This window comes from Penicillium angulare (assembly GCF_028827245.1).
Source record: "Penicillium angulare strain IBT 27051 chromosome Unknown utg000005l_segment0_segment0, whole genome shotgun sequence".
NCBI lineage: Eukaryota > Fungi > Ascomycota > Eurotiomycetes > Eurotiales > Aspergillaceae > Penicillium > Penicillium angulare.
In genome coordinates, this window is record NW_026623164.1 from 4,904,334 (window position 1) to 4,924,406 (window position 20,073).

The window sequence follows — 20,073 nt, forward strand, 5'->3', positions numbered from 1 at the left end:
CCTTCCGTTCAAAACGTGCTCGCAAAGGCTGTTTGCTATCGAGGCGCAACTTCTTGACGGGTCTCTTATTGGCATGGCAACCATTGAGGGGTTTGAAAAGCACATTCAGGGTCTACATGAGATTTTGCGTACCCTGATAACGTTACAACATTCCTATGATCGTGATATCTCATTGATAAATAAAATGATCGTGGATCTAGGCCGCCTTTCCGAAGACCCAGTTCTTCTCGACAAGGAGCGCACCTTCGAGTCAAACACAGAGACTCGCATGAGGGATGCGTTTCTATACCTGAGAAATTCTTGCGAAGAAAATTGCCGGAAGTTGAGCAATCGCAGGCAAAGGTCTCAAAATCTTGTTGAGTTGGTAAGTAAAGCAAACATAAACTTAAACATTCTCCCTGCTAAGAAGTAAATATAGCTCTATAATCTCACTGCCGCACGCGATGGTCTTACTTCGCTTGAAATTGCTCGGAAAAATACCGACATTGCGAGAGACACAAAGAAGGACAGCGAATCAATGAAGACTATTGCAATCCTAACAATGCTTTATCTTCCAGCTTCCTTGGTCTGTAGCTTCTTTGGGTCCAACTTTTTCGCATTTCAAACAAATGATAACGGTCACCAAGAACTTTTGGTATCAAATCTGATCTGGATATGTTTTCTTGCTAGTATACTGCTTACGGCTCTGACAATCTTTTTTTGGATATTGTGGCAGAGAAAGTCTTCAGTAAGCAATTCTCAATAGTCAAGAATTACGAAGCGAGTCCAAGGAGCCACAAAAGTTCTGCTGCGCTCTCACTGCCAAACTCTTCACTGATTTTGACGCTGATTGGTCCGTTCTTTTGCCAATATTTGCCAATATTTGCTGAAGTTTTCGCTCTCCTTATTCGCCGTTGCTTATTGCAATCTCAAGTGTGCAACTGTCCCGCTTTCGCTCGCGTCACTAGTTTTAGGCGGAGGGTCTAGGGTATAGCGGGTATTAGGAACCGCACGTGGCCTGTTGAATTGCGTAGTTTATAGGAGGGAGGTGGCTTATCGTGAAACCCAGGTCCTCAGAAAAATGGTGGCCGCAAAAATTTGAGGTGTCCTATACAAGCTCGTCCACAGTCACAACAAAATGGCTATGTGACGTGTAATTTGAACTGGTGGGCAGTGAGATGCTATTCAGATGTAATTCCAATGCATCTCTTTACAGCATCTGGAGAAGCTTAGCTGAGCTGATCTGACCGTCTGGCTCGGGTCGATCCGTTCACGAAAAATCATTAATCTAGCCCCACACGGATTACAGCAGTCTGATTCCCCTCTTAGCGCCGTAATCACCTAATGATGACGTGTTGTTTACCTGTGTACCTCCTCAAGCCAAGTCAAACAACACCGCTTCACATGAGATGTGCAAGAGTGTAAGATATATACTTGTCGATTATGGCATCAATATCATTTGGGAACAACAACTGTAGGACTCAGATTAGTTATAACCACAGCCTAATAGAATTTCATACTCCTGGTAAAGTATAGAACTCAAGAACATCAGCCTTTAGACTAATCGCCTCTTCCTAACTAGAGCCACCAGAAACTCCGCCTAGTCTTTTATTAACTGTTCTATTTCCACAAAATCCGGATTTTGTCTATTGTAGCACTCTAGTTAATCAGATTTATTGTAAGTGCTTAATCCCTAGGTTAAGAATAATGCTAGTCGGCCTCGTGTTACGGACCCACTAGGAGGAGGTGTCAAAAATGGAATCACCAGAACCAATCAACTTGGGACTAGGACAGTCAGGGATCCTGGATTGGGGAAAGCAATTCTGGAAGAAGTCACGTGGAGATACTATATCTGGGCCATGTGTAGATAAAGGATTCCCTCTCGGATCATACATCCCCTGTTGAAGAGCTAATAAATGCCTTGAGTTTAACTTCCACAAAGTATTATTCTATCGCTAATTGCCTTAGCACTTATAAAAAAAGAGGAACATTCACTATATCGCTCAACAAGCCATCCTACTAAATTAATATGTTCAGAGATGACGCAAAAATGAAAAGCGGGAATGACGTAGGGCGATCAAGTGTAAAGGCGTTTCATGTAATGTATTAAACCGAGCCCCACCTGATACGATCTTTCAATACAATTCGAGCCTTTGAAACAAGGCTAAGAGGGATTCATATTAGCGTGTTTCGAAGGAGGGTTCAAGAAGGAATCTCTGTGTGCAAGTGGTGAAACTGATTTCGATCCTCCCTGTACTATACACACTCTTTCATGCTGCTGCTTTCTCACATGAAATCAAACAAAGCAGAAAGCAATACTCTCAACCATGCCCCTCCCCCCTTCTAAGCGAAGTCTCTTATTTATCTTTGCATGCCAAGAGCCTTTGATTTTGTACGAGAAATCCTAGTCCCAAAAACCTCACAAGGCTGGCCCGCTCGTCCCCACTATACAGTCTAAAGCTTCCCTGGTTTTTTCTTCTTTATTTTTTCTTCCCTTCGTCTCTCTCTTGGCACTCAATTCCAACCAATCCTAATCTCTTTAATAATTGCATCAAGCGACAGGGTGTTCAACAGCACGCTAGAACGCGCCGGTCATTAATAGTGTGAAACGGACAGTGCGACCGTGCAAAACATGGCAAATGCCGACTCCACACTCGGCAATGCTGCCCATAGGATGCCCATGATTCTGTTCTAGGCTGCTAAAATAGCCTAGGTGGATCAGGGATACATATTCGCGTCTACTCCCGACCAAGATTTTACCAATGAGTTGTGGGGATTTGGAGATCGGGGAGAAGTGAACCAAACTCCGTACTCTGTTCTGCCCCTATCATGCTGTTTAGCGACATTGGCGAAGTTTGTCTTTTCATATTGGAGACAAGGGCGATTTCCCCCCCCCCCCAAAAACACAGAATAGAAAGAAAGAAAGAGTGTTTCAGATGATTTGATCCACACAAAGGATTCAATGTATTGAAAATTGACTAGCAGGGCAGTTAACCCCCGGGTCGACTTGTTGAAGGTTATACTAGTATACACTGGCATATCTTAGCATGCATATATATCCCTTTCTAAGATAACTTTCTTCGGAGTGAAAGAATACGATCGGTCCCCTGCGAAAATTCCCCACTAGACAATGACCCATCATTCAAAGCAGCCAGAAGCGAATCGTAAATAGCTTCTCCCTGCGTGACATTTCGACCCGATGCAAGAATGATGTCCATTCCTGCCTGGCCAGCTAAAATTGCTCGTGAAGGATCATCTCCAAACGCCTGCAGTGCACCGGCCTCAATCGCATCGGTGATCGTTACACCCTTAAACCCGAGTCTCTCTCTCAACTCATCTTGAACCCAGGTCCTGCTCAATCCGGACGGGTACTTCGAATCCAATGCAGGATACAGAGCCCATGAAGTCATAACCATATCGATTCCGGCAGAAATAGCCTTGGAATAAGGTGCTTCGTCCACATACCGAAGTTCATCAACGCTGAGATTGATCGTCACGGGCTCTTCATCGGTGTTCTGGCCTGCTGCAGCGGCTCCTAGACCAGGAAAATGTTTCGCAGTCGCGATAAAGCCTGCTCCTTGCTGTGTTTCTATAAAGGCCGAGGCACATGTAGATACTATTGACGATGTGTTTCCATATGAGCGACCGGATTCATCGATGAAATTTCCTGCTTGTCGGTATATGTCAAGAACGGGGGCGAGGTTGCCGTTTAAATGGTCGGCACCGAGTGCAGCTGCTGCATCACTACCGCTCTTCTTGGCGGCATTGGAAGGGTCTGTGGATTGTCCGATTTGTTTGGCACTTGAGATGGGACCACCGGAGAGGCGTCGAACCTCACCACCTTCTTGATCTGTCAAAATCAAGAGAGGGGACCCTGGGTAAAGAACGCTTTGCTTATAAGTATCCTGAAATGCGTCGATGATGGCGCTTAGATTATCCGCGACATTTTCGCCAAATATTATAATTCCGCCGACTTTGCCTTGCTCAATGAGTGTAGTAAGCTGAGCTGGCGGCTGTATCCCTGGGTAAGAGTATATTATATGATGACCAACCTCGGCTGAAATGTCCTTAATTGCGGCTCCATTTCCAGGATGGATAAGAGCAAGGAGACAAGACACAAAAGTCCAAGAGTATTGACTAAACCTCATTTCTGCGATGTTGTTTGGACCAGGGTGTGGTTTCTGGGGATTCACGCATTCTTTTAGCTTTGGGCTCGCGACATGGAAACCTTTTCGGTATCTCGTATCGCGGGCCGATCAGGGACAATGCTTATTTTATCCGGGCCCTCATGCAGGTGAGCTGGCAAAGATGTTACATTGATCGTCCTGCGATCGTCCCCAAATCGCCCTAGTATGGGACCACTGTTAGAGAATACGAGGTCTACTTCAATCGCCGCATGTCAGTGGCAACGAGATTAGACTATACAAGGTCTGCGGAAATTTTTGTCAGGGTCGTATAGAATCCAATCAAGGATCAAATTAGAAAATCCAGGGTATTATGGCGTAGGAGAGAAACGCTTTGGCCTCCGGGCAGCCGTGTACTACCGATCCAGCTACAAGCTCCTTTTACCATCAGCTTTTCAGAACACAGATTTATCATTGCAACGAAAAAAAAATTCAAGTTATTATTCAAGGCATGTTGCTTTTTTATCGGGGACAAAAACTATTCAACCAAATCTGATAATGTTCAAAGTGTCCAATATTACCCTGCCTAAGATTAACCGCAAAGCGTTGTTATGTCTTCTGGAACATAGGGGCTCATGATATCAATAAGCTGATTGAGTTTGATCCAGTCAAGCTTGCCATGAATGGTCTCCACAGACTGGCCGCTGTAAAGCACTCGAGCATAAAATCGATCTTTCTCGTTAACCGTTTCCCTAAGGTGAATTAGCATTAACATAGCTACGTCCAGAATTGAAATCTTCAACTTACCAAATTTCAAAGGCAATGTTAGAGCCCATTGCTGGCCAGCGAAGTCCATTGATGCCCAAAGATCCGAGAATAGGGCCAATATCTCCGTCATGAATGAAGATATGGCTATAATCAATCTTCGAATTTCCATTTAGCACCGCCTGAAGACGAGCTAGAATTTCACCGATGAATAGACCTTCAACAACCTGGATATACTTGACAACGTAAGGGTTGGTTCTCCAGTAATAGTTCCACTCCCAGTCTCCAGCTCGAAAGACTTCATTGGCCATCTCATGAGTCACACATGACGATGCGTTTGTCATGCTACATGGTAGCTCGTAACCATTGCAAAGCCGCGCTTGGAAATTATCCGAGAAGTGGTCAAATGTATCCTGCCAAGAGCTCGATGTAGCACCAAGCATGGAGCCAAGCTTGGACCGTAGCTCAGCTGTGACTGAAAGATGATCTTTCCATTCGGAAGTAGACTCTAAACTGGAAAGAGTTGAGCTGACGGCATCACAGGAATACCCTTCGTTCACGGTATCGACGGAAGATACCATCTGGTGCAAGGCTAGAGCACCACCGTATGCAGGCCAGATCCCGCGAAGGACAGCCCCGGCAGTGGCCTGTGTCAGGGCAGAGTCACTGGAGCGGAACCAAACACGGTCATTTGGTTCCTTGGGAATGAAGTCGAGCTTTTTGCCGTAGACATTCCAGAGATCTTGTCCATGCTGGTACCCGTCTTGGACCCCACCGACAGTGATCTGTGGGTATTGGCAGGTGCCATTCACATCGGCACTGAAAGGGTTTGAGGGGTCCTGGTAGGTTTGGGCATACATTGGAATAGGCTGGATGCCGCTTTGGCTGCTGGGACCAGCGTAAAGATACGGTCGCACATTATCACAAGAGTATTGTTGGTTCTAACTTTGCATTAGCTGACTCGGAACATAGTTGACAACTGTTGAAAAGAGAGGCTGAATTGGATACCTCTCCACCGGGCAAAATATTGTAGGGAGTGCGTCGCTGGTGACGCTGTAAATACTCTAGATGAACAAGCTTGCCCTTGGTCGACCCATTCGCAATTGGGGCTGGGAGTTCGTATTCCTGAGATCGTGGATGTGGCATAGAACAATAATCATAAGTTCCGTAAGGATTTCCCTCGGATGGACCATACGTAGTTGCTTTATAAATACCACCGTATGTACCGAGCGAATTGTTGGAGATGTATGAAGTTTCATTGAGCATCGGCGGGTAAAATGTACCCAGGGGCGTCAGACTATGGGCAAAGCCAGCTGCTCCGAGCACAAGGCCGGTGTGTATAGTGCGCATTTTGAACAAATAACACAGATTAATTGCCTCGGTGCCTGGGAGAGAAATTGCAATCACATTTCTTGCTAGCTACACGGACTATAAGTACTTCGTATTTGCCGAATCAATGAGATGATGTTGGTCGTATCACGGGGTCAATTAAATGGAGCTCCACTTTCAGCAACCAGTCGGCGCATTGACTTCACTCCACGTGGGATTCAATCGCTAAAGTGGAATCAAGCGACTCTTCAGAAACGTTCGTGATACGTTGTTTTCTGGTGTTAGCCGATACTTCTGAAGCGAGGGGAAATATTGGCTCGGATCCTAGCCGAGTTGCCGATTAAGGGGTATAATACGTGCATTCCAGTGTCAGCCACCGTCTAGTGTTGACCACAAATTGGTATTTGCTGTCAAACTCATCTATTCAGTCATTCAATTGAATCTTGATTATGAGAGTCCTTCATTTTGGGTCGGTAATCACACTGGGTGCATTGCCCCTCCGTGGCTGGTGTTCTTCATTGTCCGATTATGCACTTCAGCGAGTTCTTCAAGACGCGTCGTCAATATTTGGCGAATATGCTAAGAATGTTTCTGATAAGTCCGAGTGGATGAAGAAATATGCAGATGATACTCAAATCGTTCATATGAATATTCCTGGGACACATGACAGCTCTACTTGGAACTACACCCAGGCTACTCAGGAGTCACTGCGAGGGATTACCGATTTGAACGAAATGACTGTGCCCGTGCCAGAGACATTTCGCTGCCAGGAGAAGCCGTTTATAGACATGTTAAGCATGGGAATCCGGGCATTTGATTTGCGATATGCATTTGACCCAACAAATAGCACCCTTGTGTTTTATCATTCCCAGGCCTTGCTGTCTGAGACCGCTACAGTGGATGATGTTCTCTTTGGCTTTTACAAGTGGCTCGATGACCATCCCTCTGAAACGCTTCTCCTTTCCTTCCAATACGAGGGCTCGACTGCCAAATACGCAAGCAACAATGCCGCAGTCCAGACGCAAATCTTCAATACCCTCACCTCCCCGGTTGCGCAATACTACTTCCTCCAAAGAAAAAACACGCTCGGAACCCTTGGAGAATCCCGTGGAAAGATTATTCTCCTCCGCCGCTTTGATCTTGACCAGCTACCAGCATCGTACGAGGAAAGGTTACCTGGACTTCATTTTTCACCCAGTCTTTGGACAGACAATAGCCCCGATATTACCTTGAAGTACGACACAAACGATAACCTGACTGCTTATATTGAAGATTACTATCAACCACTGACACCTACCGGATCCACGGCTGCTGAGAACATCAGATGGAAATATAACGCGACCACGAGAAACATTGTCGAGGCAACGACAAAGCATGCAGATAGTCTTTTTTGGACCTGGGCGTCAAGTGAGAATACAGAAAACACTCCACCTGATTGGCCGAAGACCATGGCACTTGGAAATGGAACTGCGATCACACCTCAAGGGGGAGTGAATGACCACCTTGTTCCATTCTTCCGGCAGCAAAGGGGCAAGCGGGTTGGAATTGTCATGTTTGATTTCTTTGACAAACCAGAGGATCTTATTGATGTATTTCTGAGTATATAGTACTATTAGATGTGATTGGAGTTGTATTAGACTAAGTATTTGACATTGCACTTGGGCCAACCGTCAAATCGGAACGGCGATTATCTAGATAGTAGTACAGGGATAAGATAATCTTGGAGCAGAGGTGACCCGCAAGATGAATCAACTCCGTTCTTTCCATAGTCTTTTGAGGTCCTTTTTCATCGGCTTGAACAACGCTTTAGTTTCCGCCTTGAGTGCCTTTCTTTCGGTCTTGGTCCATTCCCCATTCTGCTTGGCGGTCCTGATATCTCGAATGTGGCCCGTGAGTAGAGCTGAGACGTTCTCCACCGTGCATCGGGTGCAACCTCCGGTGTCTTTGAGATCGCTCAACCCTTGTATCAAAGCATTTATGAGTGCCGTTGTTTGCTGTTTTTGGACCTCTGTGTCAACCCGTGGGCACTGGCTTGGCCCGTGAGTCGAGCAGGGCATCTTAGGGCTTGTACTGAAGGTGATTGTTAGTAAAACAGATTCGTTCTAGCAGAAATCATAGCAAGATTCAAAAAATTACATTTCATTTCCGGGTTTCTCAACCTCATTCCATTCAGAAGAGGCAACTGAGACGGCAGGCTTGATTTCGGTCATTGTGTCGGGTTCCAATATTGGGATTGAAATAGAGATATGTGTGGTAGATGGATTTCTTTGAATTTGAACTTGGGTTTGATTTTGATTGAATTTATTCTCCATCAATTCTCCTCCCAGGAGTACTTATATACATTTTTGTATCGCAATGTAAAGATATATGATGCCTAAAATGCTGATCGATCCAGATTTCCGATGAGCCTCGGAGTTACCGCATTAGGCTATTAGCATGACTATATCCGCCCGAGTTCGGTCATTTCGGTCATTTCGGTCGGAGTTGATTGTTCAGCCTCTTTTTTTGCAGCGATCATAATAAGTTATAGTGGGGGTAAGCTCCCATCCAGCTATATGAAGTTGATCAGAAATGCTAGATCAAGAAACCGGACGCTTAGTATGTAAAATATGAAGCAAGACGTGGGGCCGAGGGTCCACAGGGATCTTCCCTTCTTTTTCTGGGCAGCTCCGGTAGTGCGTCAGTGATCAAATATCCGTTCTGCTGGATGTGAGATTTATTACGATTATTTGAACATAATCGCGATCCCCAAAGATTCTTTGGTAGGCTCATTGTTTGCATCCATCTAGTCATGTGCGGGGAGAAATACTACCCTGACGGACGGAAAGGGGGCAGGGACACACCATCGTGATCCAGCACAGAAGGCAGCCCCACTAATGTACCTGTGCTGGCCACGTGAAAAACAAATGAAAAAAAGAAATAAGAAAAAATGATTATGATATTGATAATGATTCCAGAGCATGATATTGACTGCTTTACAGTTGTAAATGATCATCAGATGGTGGCAGTTGGAACCAACCTCTAAACCACGAACCTTTTGACTGGATTGTGACCTGTGGAATGTGCTAAATGGGTCCCTGGTCACTTTCCTCTCCGTATTTCTATCTGTACACATCCGGAACCCTCCTCGGATGTCTCCTTCTGGATTATCCATGCTGGATTGGCCGCTTGGATTTGGAAAGGAGTCAACGACACGAATCAAGGTAGCATCATCTGGCGCCTGTGCACGGAGTCCTTCTAACAACCTTGCAAAATGAGTGTTTCCGGTGTTTAAATTGTCTCTGCGCCATGGACCTCGCCTATATCTGCTTACGTTGATAACTCCCGCCACTCATGAGTAGAGAAGTCTCCAACGGCACTCAAAAACAGCGTAATCATGCGATTTCGAACAGGTGATATCTATATTAGCTATGGCCGCATGCGGCACCTGGGATATGCTTTCCACAAAAGCCCCCGGGCGCCAGACAAGCTTTCTACAATTATTTTTTCGATTTCGGCGAAAACTTGAAAGGATTGGGATAATCCGGACATCTGGAGGATCTCATGCATGGAACTAATCAAGTCTTGGACAATAATAAATCTCTCCGGACCAGTACAAGGCGCCCGGTGAGACTTCCAGACAAAACACTCAACACTCCAGACTTCTAACCGAGCCTCCTAGATTAAGGCAATCCAAGCCACGAGGATTGAGAGAGAGGAGGCTTTCGGAGCAATTTCGGGATGGAACTCTTACGCGGTCTTCCAAGCCCTGTATCTCGGGTCGCGGGATGTTAGCTCTAAACCTGAACAGCTAATCCCCGCGGATAATTGCCCGAACTGACCAAGCGGCCGTGAATCAGGAAGGGTGGCCCAAACACCATGTGACGCTAATACTGATCGAGATTCGCGAACGAATAGAACCGAGTTTAGGTGAAACCCGGGGTTGCTACTGGTGGGATTATTCAAGTGTGGGGCAAGCCACCCCAGGTTTCTTCCCGGTGGAAAACTGGGGCCGCGTGGTCTGGGGATGATTTGGGGATGAAATACGGGGCAGTGATTGGATCCGGGGGCTCGATAACTTTCGGTTGGCTTGGATCCTAACTGTGTTGCATTTGATTCCAGCCAAATGGCTGAAAAGAAGCAAAATGGCTGAAAGAAGCACTAGCCTCCAAATTTTCTTCTCTTCCCCCCTATGCAGCTCGGGTGGTTGCGATAGAGCCGTAGGCCCCCCACCTAAGTAATAAAGACGCCTCGCGCTGATTACAGCTGCTTTTTTTCTTTTCCCCCCAGCCTCTCCTCGCCTATTTTCTTTTCCCTCCTCTTTATTCTTCTCTTCGACTCTTCCATATTGGACTGGTCGTTTTTTTATTTCCTTTATTTCCTTTTCTTCTCCGCTGCTTCAGAGAGTCAAGGGCATTTAAATCTGCCAGGAAGAGAAAATCAATAAAAGAAGCCCAATATGTCGGACGTCGAGAAAAAGGAGGACCTCCACCCAGTCGATATCAGTCATGATGAGGTCTTGGCTAATCCGGATCTCATGAATGATGCGCTCGACGCAGAGGCTCATGAGCATGAGATGGGAACTTGGGAGGCCGCTAAAGCCCATCCCATGGCCTGTTTCTGGGCATTTATCATGTGTTTTACAATTGTGAGTGGCTGCAATACACATTCTGGCCTGGACTACTAAGTACCCATGGCTAACCCGACAATTTCTAAATAGGTCATGGAATCGTTCGATATGTTCCTGAACACCAACTTCGTTGCCCTGACCGCATTCCAAAATCACTTTGGTGTCCAAACTGGACCCGATGCCTACACTATCCCAACTCGGTGGCAGAGCGCGCTTTTCCAATCTGGTCAATGTGGTGCTTTTATCGGTGTGTTTCTGGCCGGTCCCATCACCAGCCGAATCGGTTATCGTTGGACAACAATCTTGGGTCTCTTGATTATGAATGCTACTATTTTCATTTCCTTCTTCGTAAGCAAACTGTACCCGAGAGATACAAAATGATCTTATTGACTAATTGCAATCTCTAGGGTGACTCTCTTACCGTTCTCGTGATAGGACAAGCGTTTGAAGGTATTCCCTGGGGTTTCTTCATTGCAAACTCCCCTGCCTATGCTAGTGAGGTTGTTCCAATTCCTCTTCGAGCTGCCACCACTGCCACTCTGCAGATGAGTTGGTCTATTGGTTCAATCATTGTCGCTGGTGCATCATACGCATACAACGATCGACCCGACCAGTGGGCGTGGCGAGTGCCTCTTGCCCTTCAGTGGATCTTCCCTGTCAGTACCATATTCATGACTCACACTGAAAGTCGAAAACTAACCAACTTAGACCCCTCTATTGGTTCTCATCTTCTTTGCTCCCGAGTCCCCATGGTGGCTCATTCGTCGTGGGCGTAAAGCCGAGGCCCTTCGCTCTATTAAGCGCCTTGGTAGCAACGTTTCAGAGGACGCTGCTCAGAAGTCTTATGCTATGATTGAGCGAACAATTGAGATTGAGGCCCAACTTGGCAAAGCCCCAACCTTCATGGACTTGCTCAAGGGATCCGATAGACGCCGAACCATCATTACTTGTTTAGTATACACCTCCCAGAACTTCGCTGGTAATTTGATTGCCAACCAAGCCACCTATTTCTTCGAGCGTAAGTAGAAATCCCTCCTTCGACCCGCTTTGTAACTTTTCACTAACTACTCATCCAGAGGCTGGCATGTCAACCGCTTTCTCCTTCCAACTGAACCTGATCACCACCTGCCTTCAGTTCGTCGCCAATGCTGGTTCTTGGTTCCTGACAGCTTACTTCTGTCGACGAACTGTCTACCTGTGTGGTCTATCCGTCAACATCGTCTTCCTCTTTCTCCTCGGTATCTGCGCATCCATCCCCCAGAACGTTCACACCAACTATGCCCAGGCCTGTCTTGGTGTGATCATCTCGTTCGTCTATGCTGGTAGCCAGGGCCCAATCTCCTACACCATCATTTCTGAGACATCCTCCATTCGCCTCCGTCCTCTCAGCACTGCGGTCGGTCGTGCAGCATACTACTTCACTGAAATCCCCATGATTTACCTCTCTTCCAGAATGCTGAACACCACCGGGTGGAACCTCGCAGGAAAGTGTGGATACGTTTGGGGAGGTACTGCTGTTGTCTGCTGGGTCACAGCTTATTTCTTTCTGCCTGAACTCAAGCACCGTTCCTACCGCGAGAGTGACATCCTGTTCAACCGCAAGGTCCCTGCTCGACAGTTCAAGTCGACTGTCATTGACGCCAGAGATAATGAGTAGAGAGTGCGTCTCGGAGAGGACTTATTTGGGGGCGATTTCCAGTTGAATGAGATTGACGGTTCACTTTGCAGAATAGTCGATATAGAAAGTGCATGCATGTTTGATAATAACTAAGTTATATCTCAATTCCGTTTCTCTGTATACGTGGTGTAGTAAAAATAATATTCGTATTGCTAAACTTTTAGTGGAGGAATATTCTGCAATATTGACGGCCAATCGATTATTGCTTCGATCAACTCTCCGGGCAACATGCATTTGAGATCAACAACCTTCAATAATTTCAAAACTACCATATCGCACTCGAAATCATAAACGAGAACGACCCCTGGGTATTTCATTATCCCTGAGGCTTGCCTTCTCAAAGTTGTGGCTCCGCCCCACCCGATGCGAGACGGCGGAATCCCGATCTCCGATCGTACGCAGAGACTCGAGTGTGGGATTCGGGTTCTGTAACGTCGAATTGTCTCGTCTTTGGCCTTCAGGCCCCTTTTCCACCTCGAGATAATCCACAAGGGCAAAGCCAACCGAATTATAAATAGCTTAGCAATCCCCGGCCATCTCTAGGGCTATTTTTTATGATCTGTTCAAAGCCACAGGCAGTCACCATCAGCCCCACAATGGCACACGAAAACAACTATGAGCTCTCTCATGTCGACAAAATTGCAATGCCGATCGTGGTAAAAGCCTTCGTTATCTATGAGCTAGACCTTGCCATCAACCGCAATGATGTGATCAATTCTATCACTGAAGGGCTGGCAAATGCGACCACCCAATGCCCGTTTATGGCAGGGAAAATCTATTTCAACGACTCTGGGAAACCGATTATCAAGAAGCTCCCCAACGACCGACTGCAGTGCACCATTCAAGAGTTTGCGCCCAGTGAGCATAAATCTTTTCACGCACTGCAGGAGTCCTGCTTCCCGCCCGAAGAATTCAACAACGATCGGCTTCTTCCCAGCTTTCCAGTTAGCGAAAGACCGGTCAGTGCTCTGCAACTGAATTTTATTGAGAACGGTTTGATCCTTGCATTTGCAATCAACCATATAGCCGGGGACTGGTCATCCATGAATTCGTTTTTATCACTCGTATGTCAGGGCAGCAAGGCCTATCAACAAGATCTCAGTATGCCAACATATGCACCGGACCTCAACCGATCTCCTTTTAACGGAGATCCTCATACAAATATCCCCCAAAGCAAACTTCTTAAGGGCTGTCCGGGGTTCTTTGTTGATGAAAATGCATTCATTCCTCCTAAAATGCCTCCCCAATTCTCCACGGGAATCTACAAAATCACCAATTCGGCTGTCAAACGACTCAAGCAAGAATGCACGGAAATGCTCAATGGAGTTGACTATGTCACGTCCTATGATTGTATTGCTGCCTTGCTATGGGTAACTATCACTCGAGTCCGAGCTCAATTGAACCGCGAAAATATTTCATTGCAGTCTCGTTTCCTCCATCCCATTGACCTACGCTCACGAGACCCTGAGCACAGAACATCACCACGTTACTTCGGTAACGCAGTTTTCCCATCACAAGCAGGCCCAATAGATGTTGAAACACTTCTGGCACAAAAGGGCCTCGGAGCTGCAGCATCGTTAATTCGAAAATCGATTAATGAAGTGAGTATGGCTTCCATCGAGAATCTAACTACGCTTGTGGCGTCTCTTGCGCCAGCTGAACGGCTAGGTTTCCATGCAAACTTCTTTGATATGGATGTCTTGTTCAATAGTTGGTTTTCTGGGAAGGCAACGGATTTTGCTATTGGATCTGGCCTGGTGCCTCGGGCGTTCAGGACCCATCGGCCCATTACCGGGGCTTGTTGTTTGATTTTGCCAAACTTCAGCTTGGAAGAAATTACTAGTAGGCTGTATGATATTTTTGTGCAGTTGGATGAGAGGGAGCATCGGCTTCTTCGTCAAGATTCTGAATTTTTAGATTTCTTTGAGATCAAAGTTTGAATGAGACTGGTGGTTTAGATTAAAGATTCATTGGTATAACATTGGTGAATTTTAGTGCTTCACACTTAGTATGCATGAGCCCAACGTTTGGAGAACAGGACTTCCGGCCTTTTTTGCTATACTTTTCACTTGATCGGGAATTCATAAAGCACGAAACCACGCCTAGTTTTGTAGATCGGACAGGGGGGCTATCTGCCTGAGGTGTGAGCATCCTTGGCCTTCATTGACAAGTTGAATCCCCTGGGCAGCATATCCGATTTCCGCCCCGCGTTTGTTATTTTACCAGGTATCACCGAATGATTCCAGGATCGTAGGCCGCTGTCGGCCAGAAATGTCTCATTTTGTATCGGAGATGTGTTCTAGTTAACGTGGGCCGGTCGATCCCTGGAGCCTCAGGCTCTTGAGCCAATTTGGATGCTATGTAAACTTCATTCAGCTTAATATTTCATAATTTGGTATATATTCTGGGATATAGTATCTCGCATGACAAACGGACTGTCCGTAGTATGGGACAACTGTCAAAATAATAGATCTTTAAACAGGAAAGGTACATAAGGCTATAGGAGCAGAAAGCGCGAAGGCACCTCCGACTTGTGCCAAGTTGTGCCAAGATGATGAACTTGAAGTTATGTGGAATGGGTAGAGGTTAAAATCAACGTTAAAATATCAAAATGAATGTTCCCCCCAGCAGGATGTAAGCGTAATTTAGAATCAAATCCTTCTTATTCCGCGTTTCTCTCTGCCGGTGCTATCTCCGAGCGCGCATTGCGGTAATCCCTGTAAGGTTATCACCGAGGTCAATTTCAATTATGCAGCTGCCTTGGAAATTTTCGTCCTAAACTCTATCTTCTTTGTTTGTCACTTAACCCCTGCTGAGCTGCCCTTCTCGACATGAGACAGAATTCGGAATTGACCATAATGCTAACTACGATATTGACCAATCGCCAAACGGTCTTTATTCGGAATCGGCCCAACCCTGGCTCTTTAATCGGCCGACGTTCCTGAAATAGGAAGTTTCGGCCTACAGTTCTAAAACGGACACAATAAGCAAGTTGAAAATTGATGTAGACCTCAGCGTAGGCATGTGGGCAAAAATGTAAGAGGAAGCTAGATCTCATTATCCTCGTATTTAAAAGTGTATCCCGGTTGTCGACACGATCATTGGACATCATTTCTTTGGACACAGCGCCGCATTAGTATCCTAAAAGAAACCAACAATGGGCAAGAACGAGGTGGGTAGTAAATCTATCATGGAAAAGATCCTGTCGAGCATCTCGTGTCAGCATTCACATCAGGTGGAAATACATACCCACAGACTTGAACATCTGAAAACAGATAGCGAGCATCTCGTGCAATTTGATGGACCGGAGGATCCGTATAACCCGCTTAATTGGACCTTGACCAAAAAGGCCGTGACAACAATTCTGTATGGCTTGATTATGATGGGTAAGCTTAGATCTATATACACGTTCAAACTGTTCATGCGTTCTGTCTTATGTGAATATTCTTTTAGGTTCGGCATGGGCGAGTTCTGCGTGAGTGGTCACATCCAAGACTTCAGATTCTCCGACTAAACTTATATAGATACTCGCCTGCGATTTCCGATATAGATAAGGAATACACAATACCGAATGAAGTGGGACAACTAGGCACATCTCTTTTCCTGTTAGGTGTGGGGTTAGGCCCACTGCTATGGGCCCCTTGCTCCGAGGTATATGGGCGGAGAATCGCCGTCCTGGGCCCTTATGCTATAGCTACAATCTTGAGCTTTGCTACTGCAGTCTCCAAAGACATACAATCTATTATGATAACACGGTTTTTTACTGGCTTCTTCGGATCTGCTCCAATTACAAACGTTGGTGGCGTTTTGGCTGATATATGGAGTCCAGAGCATCGAGCTCTCGCAGTGACTGTGTATGCCCTTACGCTTGTTTCTGGGACAGTCATTGCGCCTGTGGTGGGTGGTGGACTTGTAGTGCAAGATATTAGTTGGAGATGGACTGAATATGTAAGTCAAATCGTTCTACATCTGGCACCTACCAATGATTTTCGCTGATTCTATTCTAGATAACTGGTATGATCATGGGTCTAGTTTGGCTTTTGGGGTTTATCTTCTTAGATGAAAGTTATCCGCCTGTGCTGCTTGTCTATAAGAGTCGTCGCCTCCGTCTCCGATCAGGAAATTGGGCTCTCCACGCACGACATGAGGAATGGGATATCAGTCTAAGAGAAGTATCTAGTAAATACCTGATTCGCCCATTCCAGCTCCTTCTTACCCCGATTTGTTTCTTGATCGCTCTATATGCCTCTTTCGTTTATGGAATTCTCTATCTCAGCCTGGCTTCATTTCCAATTGAGTTCCAAGAACTACGAGGGTGGAATGCGCTCATCGGATCGCTACCTTTCCTTGCACTACTACTGGGATTTCTCCTCGGCGCCCTTGTGAATATTATCAATCAACGATTCTATGCCCAGAAGTTTCGGGCAAACAATAACCGGCCTGTCCCTGAAGCGCGTCTTCCACCAATGATGGTTGGCTCGGTTTTCTTCGCTGCAGGCTTGTTCATCCTTGGCTGGACCAGTGGCTCGAACATATTCTGGTTTGGATCAATCTGTGGTGCTGTATCTACAGGCTTGGGCTTCTTTACTATCTTCCAAGCCGCGTTGAATTACCTCATCGACACGTTTCAAAAATATTCTGCTAGCGCTGTGGCCGTGAACACATTCCTTCGAAGCGTGTTTGCGGGGTGTTTTCCTTTGTTTGTTAATAAAATGTTTCATCGCATGGGGGTTCCTTGGGCTTCGAGCGTTTTGGGGTTTGTTTCTATTGGGCTGATCCCTATCCCGTTTTTGTTCTATATCTTTGGTCAGCGTCTGAGAGCGAGGAGTAAATGGTCAAGAGAGTCTGTATAGGACTGGTATTCAGCTTGAAAGTGTGTTGAATGTTGGACCCCTGTCATTGTCAGGTCAAGAAGTACGAAAGCAAAACAGACTTGTGATTATTTCTAGTTTGATAGAGAATATCCATGAAGTTGGTGTCAAAATCGTGATTGTGTTCTGGCCAGAGTCGTGGCCTCGGGAACGGGCTACTAGTTATAAATGAAGTTTATGCCTTAATGCCTCAGGCTTCAAACAATGACTGATCATCACATGCTCCCACATTCCATCACGTGACTGTTCCTGAACCAGTTTGGAACTCCCCGCGTTCCACTTCTCGCTGGGGCGCAGTTTGGGGATTGTTGTTGAATTTCTTCTCTGGATGATCCTTGCTTGCCATACGACGGCTCATGATGCTGTCAAATATCTATATTGATAAAAGTTGAACACGCGACCATGTCGGTCACAATCCCTCTGAAGACTCTCCCAGCAAACCGACCCGAATCTGGTGAGAAGTCCATCGGATCCCCGATCGAACACATTTATTCGACATCGCCCGCAGAACACATTGCCAAACCTTCGGAACAAAAACGCCAATATGCGACCGGTCTAATTGGGGGTTCACTATCCCTTCCCGACAAATCGCTTGGAGCTAGCGATCTCATCTTCCCAGTCGACTCGAGTGACCACCCGCTCTTCCCTCCTCTACCAGTCTACGGTCCACCAAATTTCGCTCGCAACCTGCAATACTTTGCATTTCGGACTGCATCATTCGTTCTATCACTCGCCTTCCTGACTTTTATATTTTTTGGCGCAATAGCATGTATTAGTGGGGCGGCTTTATCGAACGCGATTGCACGATTATTTGGCCATCAGACCGGTCCAGAGAGGATCTTCCATACTGAGGAGCAAACGCGTCGATCGCAACGAGCTGATTCCGATCGCAAATGGCATATCCGACGACAGAAAAAAGATGTGGACGAAGAGCAGGGACCTGATGAATGTCCTGCTCTGGAGGGGGGTAGGGATCCCATCGTTTGCGACGTTGCCTACTATGCTAGACGGGTCGGTCTAGACGTGGAGACATTTCGAGTCCAAACGGAAGATGGTTTTATAATTACACTGTGGCATGTATATAATCCACAAGAGTATACAACTCTCTCTCCGGAACAGAGACGTGAGCGAGGCTCCGCGGTATTCACTGGAGCTAGGGAAGATAACCCGTCACACCACAAATCTGCGCGCCGGTACCCCGTTTTGTTAATCCATGGACTATTACAAAGTGCTGGAACTTACTGCACGAATGACGATGACAGTCTTGCATTTTATCTGTGCAAATCGGGATATGATGTTTGGCTGGGTAATAATCGATGTGGGCTGGACCCAGAACATACTACTCTTTCCTCGTCTGACCCTCGTATGTGGTCATGGGATATCCGACACCTAGGTGTCCTCGACCTGACAGCGCTAACCTCACGGGTTCTGTATGAAACGGGATTCGATAAGTTAGGATTGGTCTGCCATTCTCAAGGCACAACCGAAACATTTGTTGCGCTTTCAAAGGAGCACCGTCCTGATCTTGGCGAACGAATCTCTGTGTTCTGTGCTCTTGCACCAGCTGTGTATGCCGGGCCGCTCGTCAGGAAACCCTATTTTCGGTTCATGCAAATTCTTTCACCAGCAATGTTCCGTGTTGTCTTCGGGATTCACGCTTTCATTCCGTTCATGATGACTTTTCGACGTTTCGCTCCCCCAAGGGTGTATGGTACCCTTGCATATTGGGTATTTTCGTTCCTTTTCGGCTGGTCCGATGCTCGGTGGGAACGCGATCTCCGCCACCGGATGTTCCAATTCGCTCCCGTATATGTCAGCGCCGAGTCGATGCGCTGGTGGCTTGGTAGCGAAAGCTTCGCCAAACATGGATGTATCTTGAGCCCTGCCGTCGAGTCAAAGTATCAATTGAGTACGAATGATTGCATTTCACCTGGGAGTGAGCATGGTGATAATCCTGGGGATCCATGCCTTGGCTCTCGAAGCGATTGTGCTTGGTTTGGCCCTCAAACACCTCCCTTTGCTTTATGGGTTGGTGGCTCTGACGCATTAGTTGATGGCCGAAGACTTCTTCGCCGTTTTCAAGACGGTCTTGAGCCACATGTCCGAGTTGTTCATTCCAAGATCATTGATGAATATGAGCATCTCGATGTTCTCTGGGCCATAGATTCCATTGAGCAAGTTGGCAAAGAGGTACGCCAGGTAATTTGGAAAACAATACCGGAGGAGACCCGTGTTAAATGCCGAGTCCCATCTGGGGTTCATCGTGGATAATTGAAGGGAAACACAATGGACGTAATGTTGAATTATCCATGTTTTAGATCAATCATTCTGTACATATTGCATAATGCACATACATTTGTACATGCAAGCCTTTTATAATAAACTTCCCCAGGTACAGATTGCTTTCACGAATAGCAAGATATGCCGGTGCCACCAATGTGTTAATGATGGTCGCCACACTCCGTTCTGTTTAATCATGATTATCTAGGGCCTCGCTTCATGTAAAACCTTCATTCAACATACCCCACGCACAACTACCTCAGGCTCCAGGCAGGGTATTACAGAATTTCCTTGTCGTATTATGAAATCCCAAATATTAGTTGATGTCTCGCTTTGTTTTTCACCGAAGATCTACACTCACTCGAATCCTAGGGGCGACCTGTGCGCTTATTCCCGTCGTATTATACTTTGAGGGTGCATTTCCCTATGTTACATCAA

General features: G+C 46.3%; 9 protein-coding genes across 9 annotated transcripts; 6 read left to right on the top strand and 3 right to left on the bottom strand.

Annotated features, from left to right (window-relative positions):
- Window positions 1-184: 184 nt before the first annotated feature.
- N7478_009198 (uncharacterized protein) lies at window positions 185-817 on the top strand (the record flags this gene model as incomplete). The annotated part of the gene is made up of 3 exons (XM_056925412.1): window positions 185-364; window positions 419-634; window positions 746-817. The coding sequence occupies 3 exons, from the start codon at window positions 185-187 to the stop codon at window positions 815-817; spliced, it is 468 nt and encodes a 155-aa protein (XP_056778138.1).
- Window positions 818-3,044: 2,227 nt separating this feature from the next.
- N7478_009199 (putative glycosyl hydrolase) lies at window positions 3,045-4,127 on the bottom strand (the record flags this gene model as incomplete). Its single annotated transcript, XM_056925413.1, has 1 exon — window positions 3,045-4,127. One exon carries the CDS (start codon window positions 4,125-4,127, stop codon window positions 3,045-3,047), a length of 1,083 nt encoding a protein of 360 aa, XP_056778139.1.
- A 568-nt stretch (window positions 4,128-4,695) lies between these two features.
- On the bottom strand, window positions 4,696-6,218 carry N7478_009200 (uncharacterized protein; the record flags this gene model as incomplete). Its single annotated transcript, XM_056925414.1, has 3 exons — window positions 4,696-4,855; window positions 4,911-5,809; window positions 5,877-6,218. 3 exons carry the CDS (start codon window positions 6,216-6,218, stop codon window positions 4,696-4,698), a joined length of 1,401 nt encoding a protein of 466 aa, XP_056778140.1.
- A 428-nt stretch (window positions 6,219-6,646) lies between these two features.
- Window positions 6,647-7,804, top strand: N7478_009201 (phosphatidylinositol-specific phospholipase C; the record flags this gene model as incomplete). The annotated part of the gene is made up of 1 exon (XM_056925415.1): window positions 6,647-7,804. The coding sequence occupies one exon, from the start codon at window positions 6,647-6,649 to the stop codon at window positions 7,802-7,804; it is 1,158 nt and encodes a 385-aa protein (XP_056778141.1).
- Window positions 7,805-7,945: 141 nt separating this feature from the next.
- On the bottom strand, window positions 7,946-8,407 carry N7478_009202 (uncharacterized protein; the record flags this gene model as incomplete). The annotated part of the gene is made up of 2 exons (XM_056925416.1): window positions 7,946-8,267; window positions 8,334-8,407. The coding sequence occupies 2 exons, from the start codon at window positions 8,405-8,407 to the stop codon at window positions 7,946-7,948; spliced, it is 396 nt and encodes a 131-aa protein (XP_056778142.1).
- Window positions 8,408-10,635: 2,228 nt separating this feature from the next.
- Window positions 10,636-12,463, top strand: N7478_009203 (uncharacterized protein; the record flags this gene model as incomplete). Its single annotated transcript, XM_056925417.1, has 5 exons — window positions 10,636-10,824; window positions 10,897-11,154; window positions 11,214-11,462; window positions 11,515-11,824; window positions 11,883-12,463. 5 exons carry the CDS (start codon window positions 10,636-10,638, stop codon window positions 12,461-12,463), a joined length of 1,587 nt encoding a protein of 528 aa, XP_056778143.1.
- A 617-nt stretch (window positions 12,464-13,080) lies between these two features.
- N7478_009204 (uncharacterized protein) lies at window positions 13,081-14,424 on the top strand (the record flags this gene model as incomplete). The annotated part of the gene is made up of 1 exon (XM_056925418.1): window positions 13,081-14,424. The coding sequence occupies one exon, from the start codon at window positions 13,081-13,083 to the stop codon at window positions 14,422-14,424; it is 1,344 nt and encodes a 447-aa protein (XP_056778144.1).
- Window positions 14,425-15,641: 1,217 nt separating this feature from the next.
- Window positions 15,642-17,337, top strand: N7478_009205 (MFS transporter; the record flags this gene model as incomplete). The annotated part of the gene is made up of 4 exons (XM_056925419.1): window positions 15,642-15,870; window positions 15,938-15,959; window positions 16,009-16,432; window positions 16,492-17,337. 4 exons carry the CDS (start codon window positions 15,642-15,644, stop codon window positions 17,335-17,337), a joined length of 1,521 nt encoding a protein of 506 aa, XP_056778145.1.
- Window positions 17,338-17,757: 420 nt separating this feature from the next.
- N7478_009206 (putative ab-hydrolase associated lipase) lies at window positions 17,758-19,626 on the top strand (the record flags this gene model as incomplete). Its single annotated transcript, XM_056925420.1, has 1 exon — window positions 17,758-19,626. The coding sequence occupies one exon, from the start codon at window positions 17,758-17,760 to the stop codon at window positions 19,624-19,626; it is 1,869 nt and encodes a 622-aa protein (XP_056778146.1).
- Window positions 19,627-20,073: the final 447 nt, after the last annotated feature.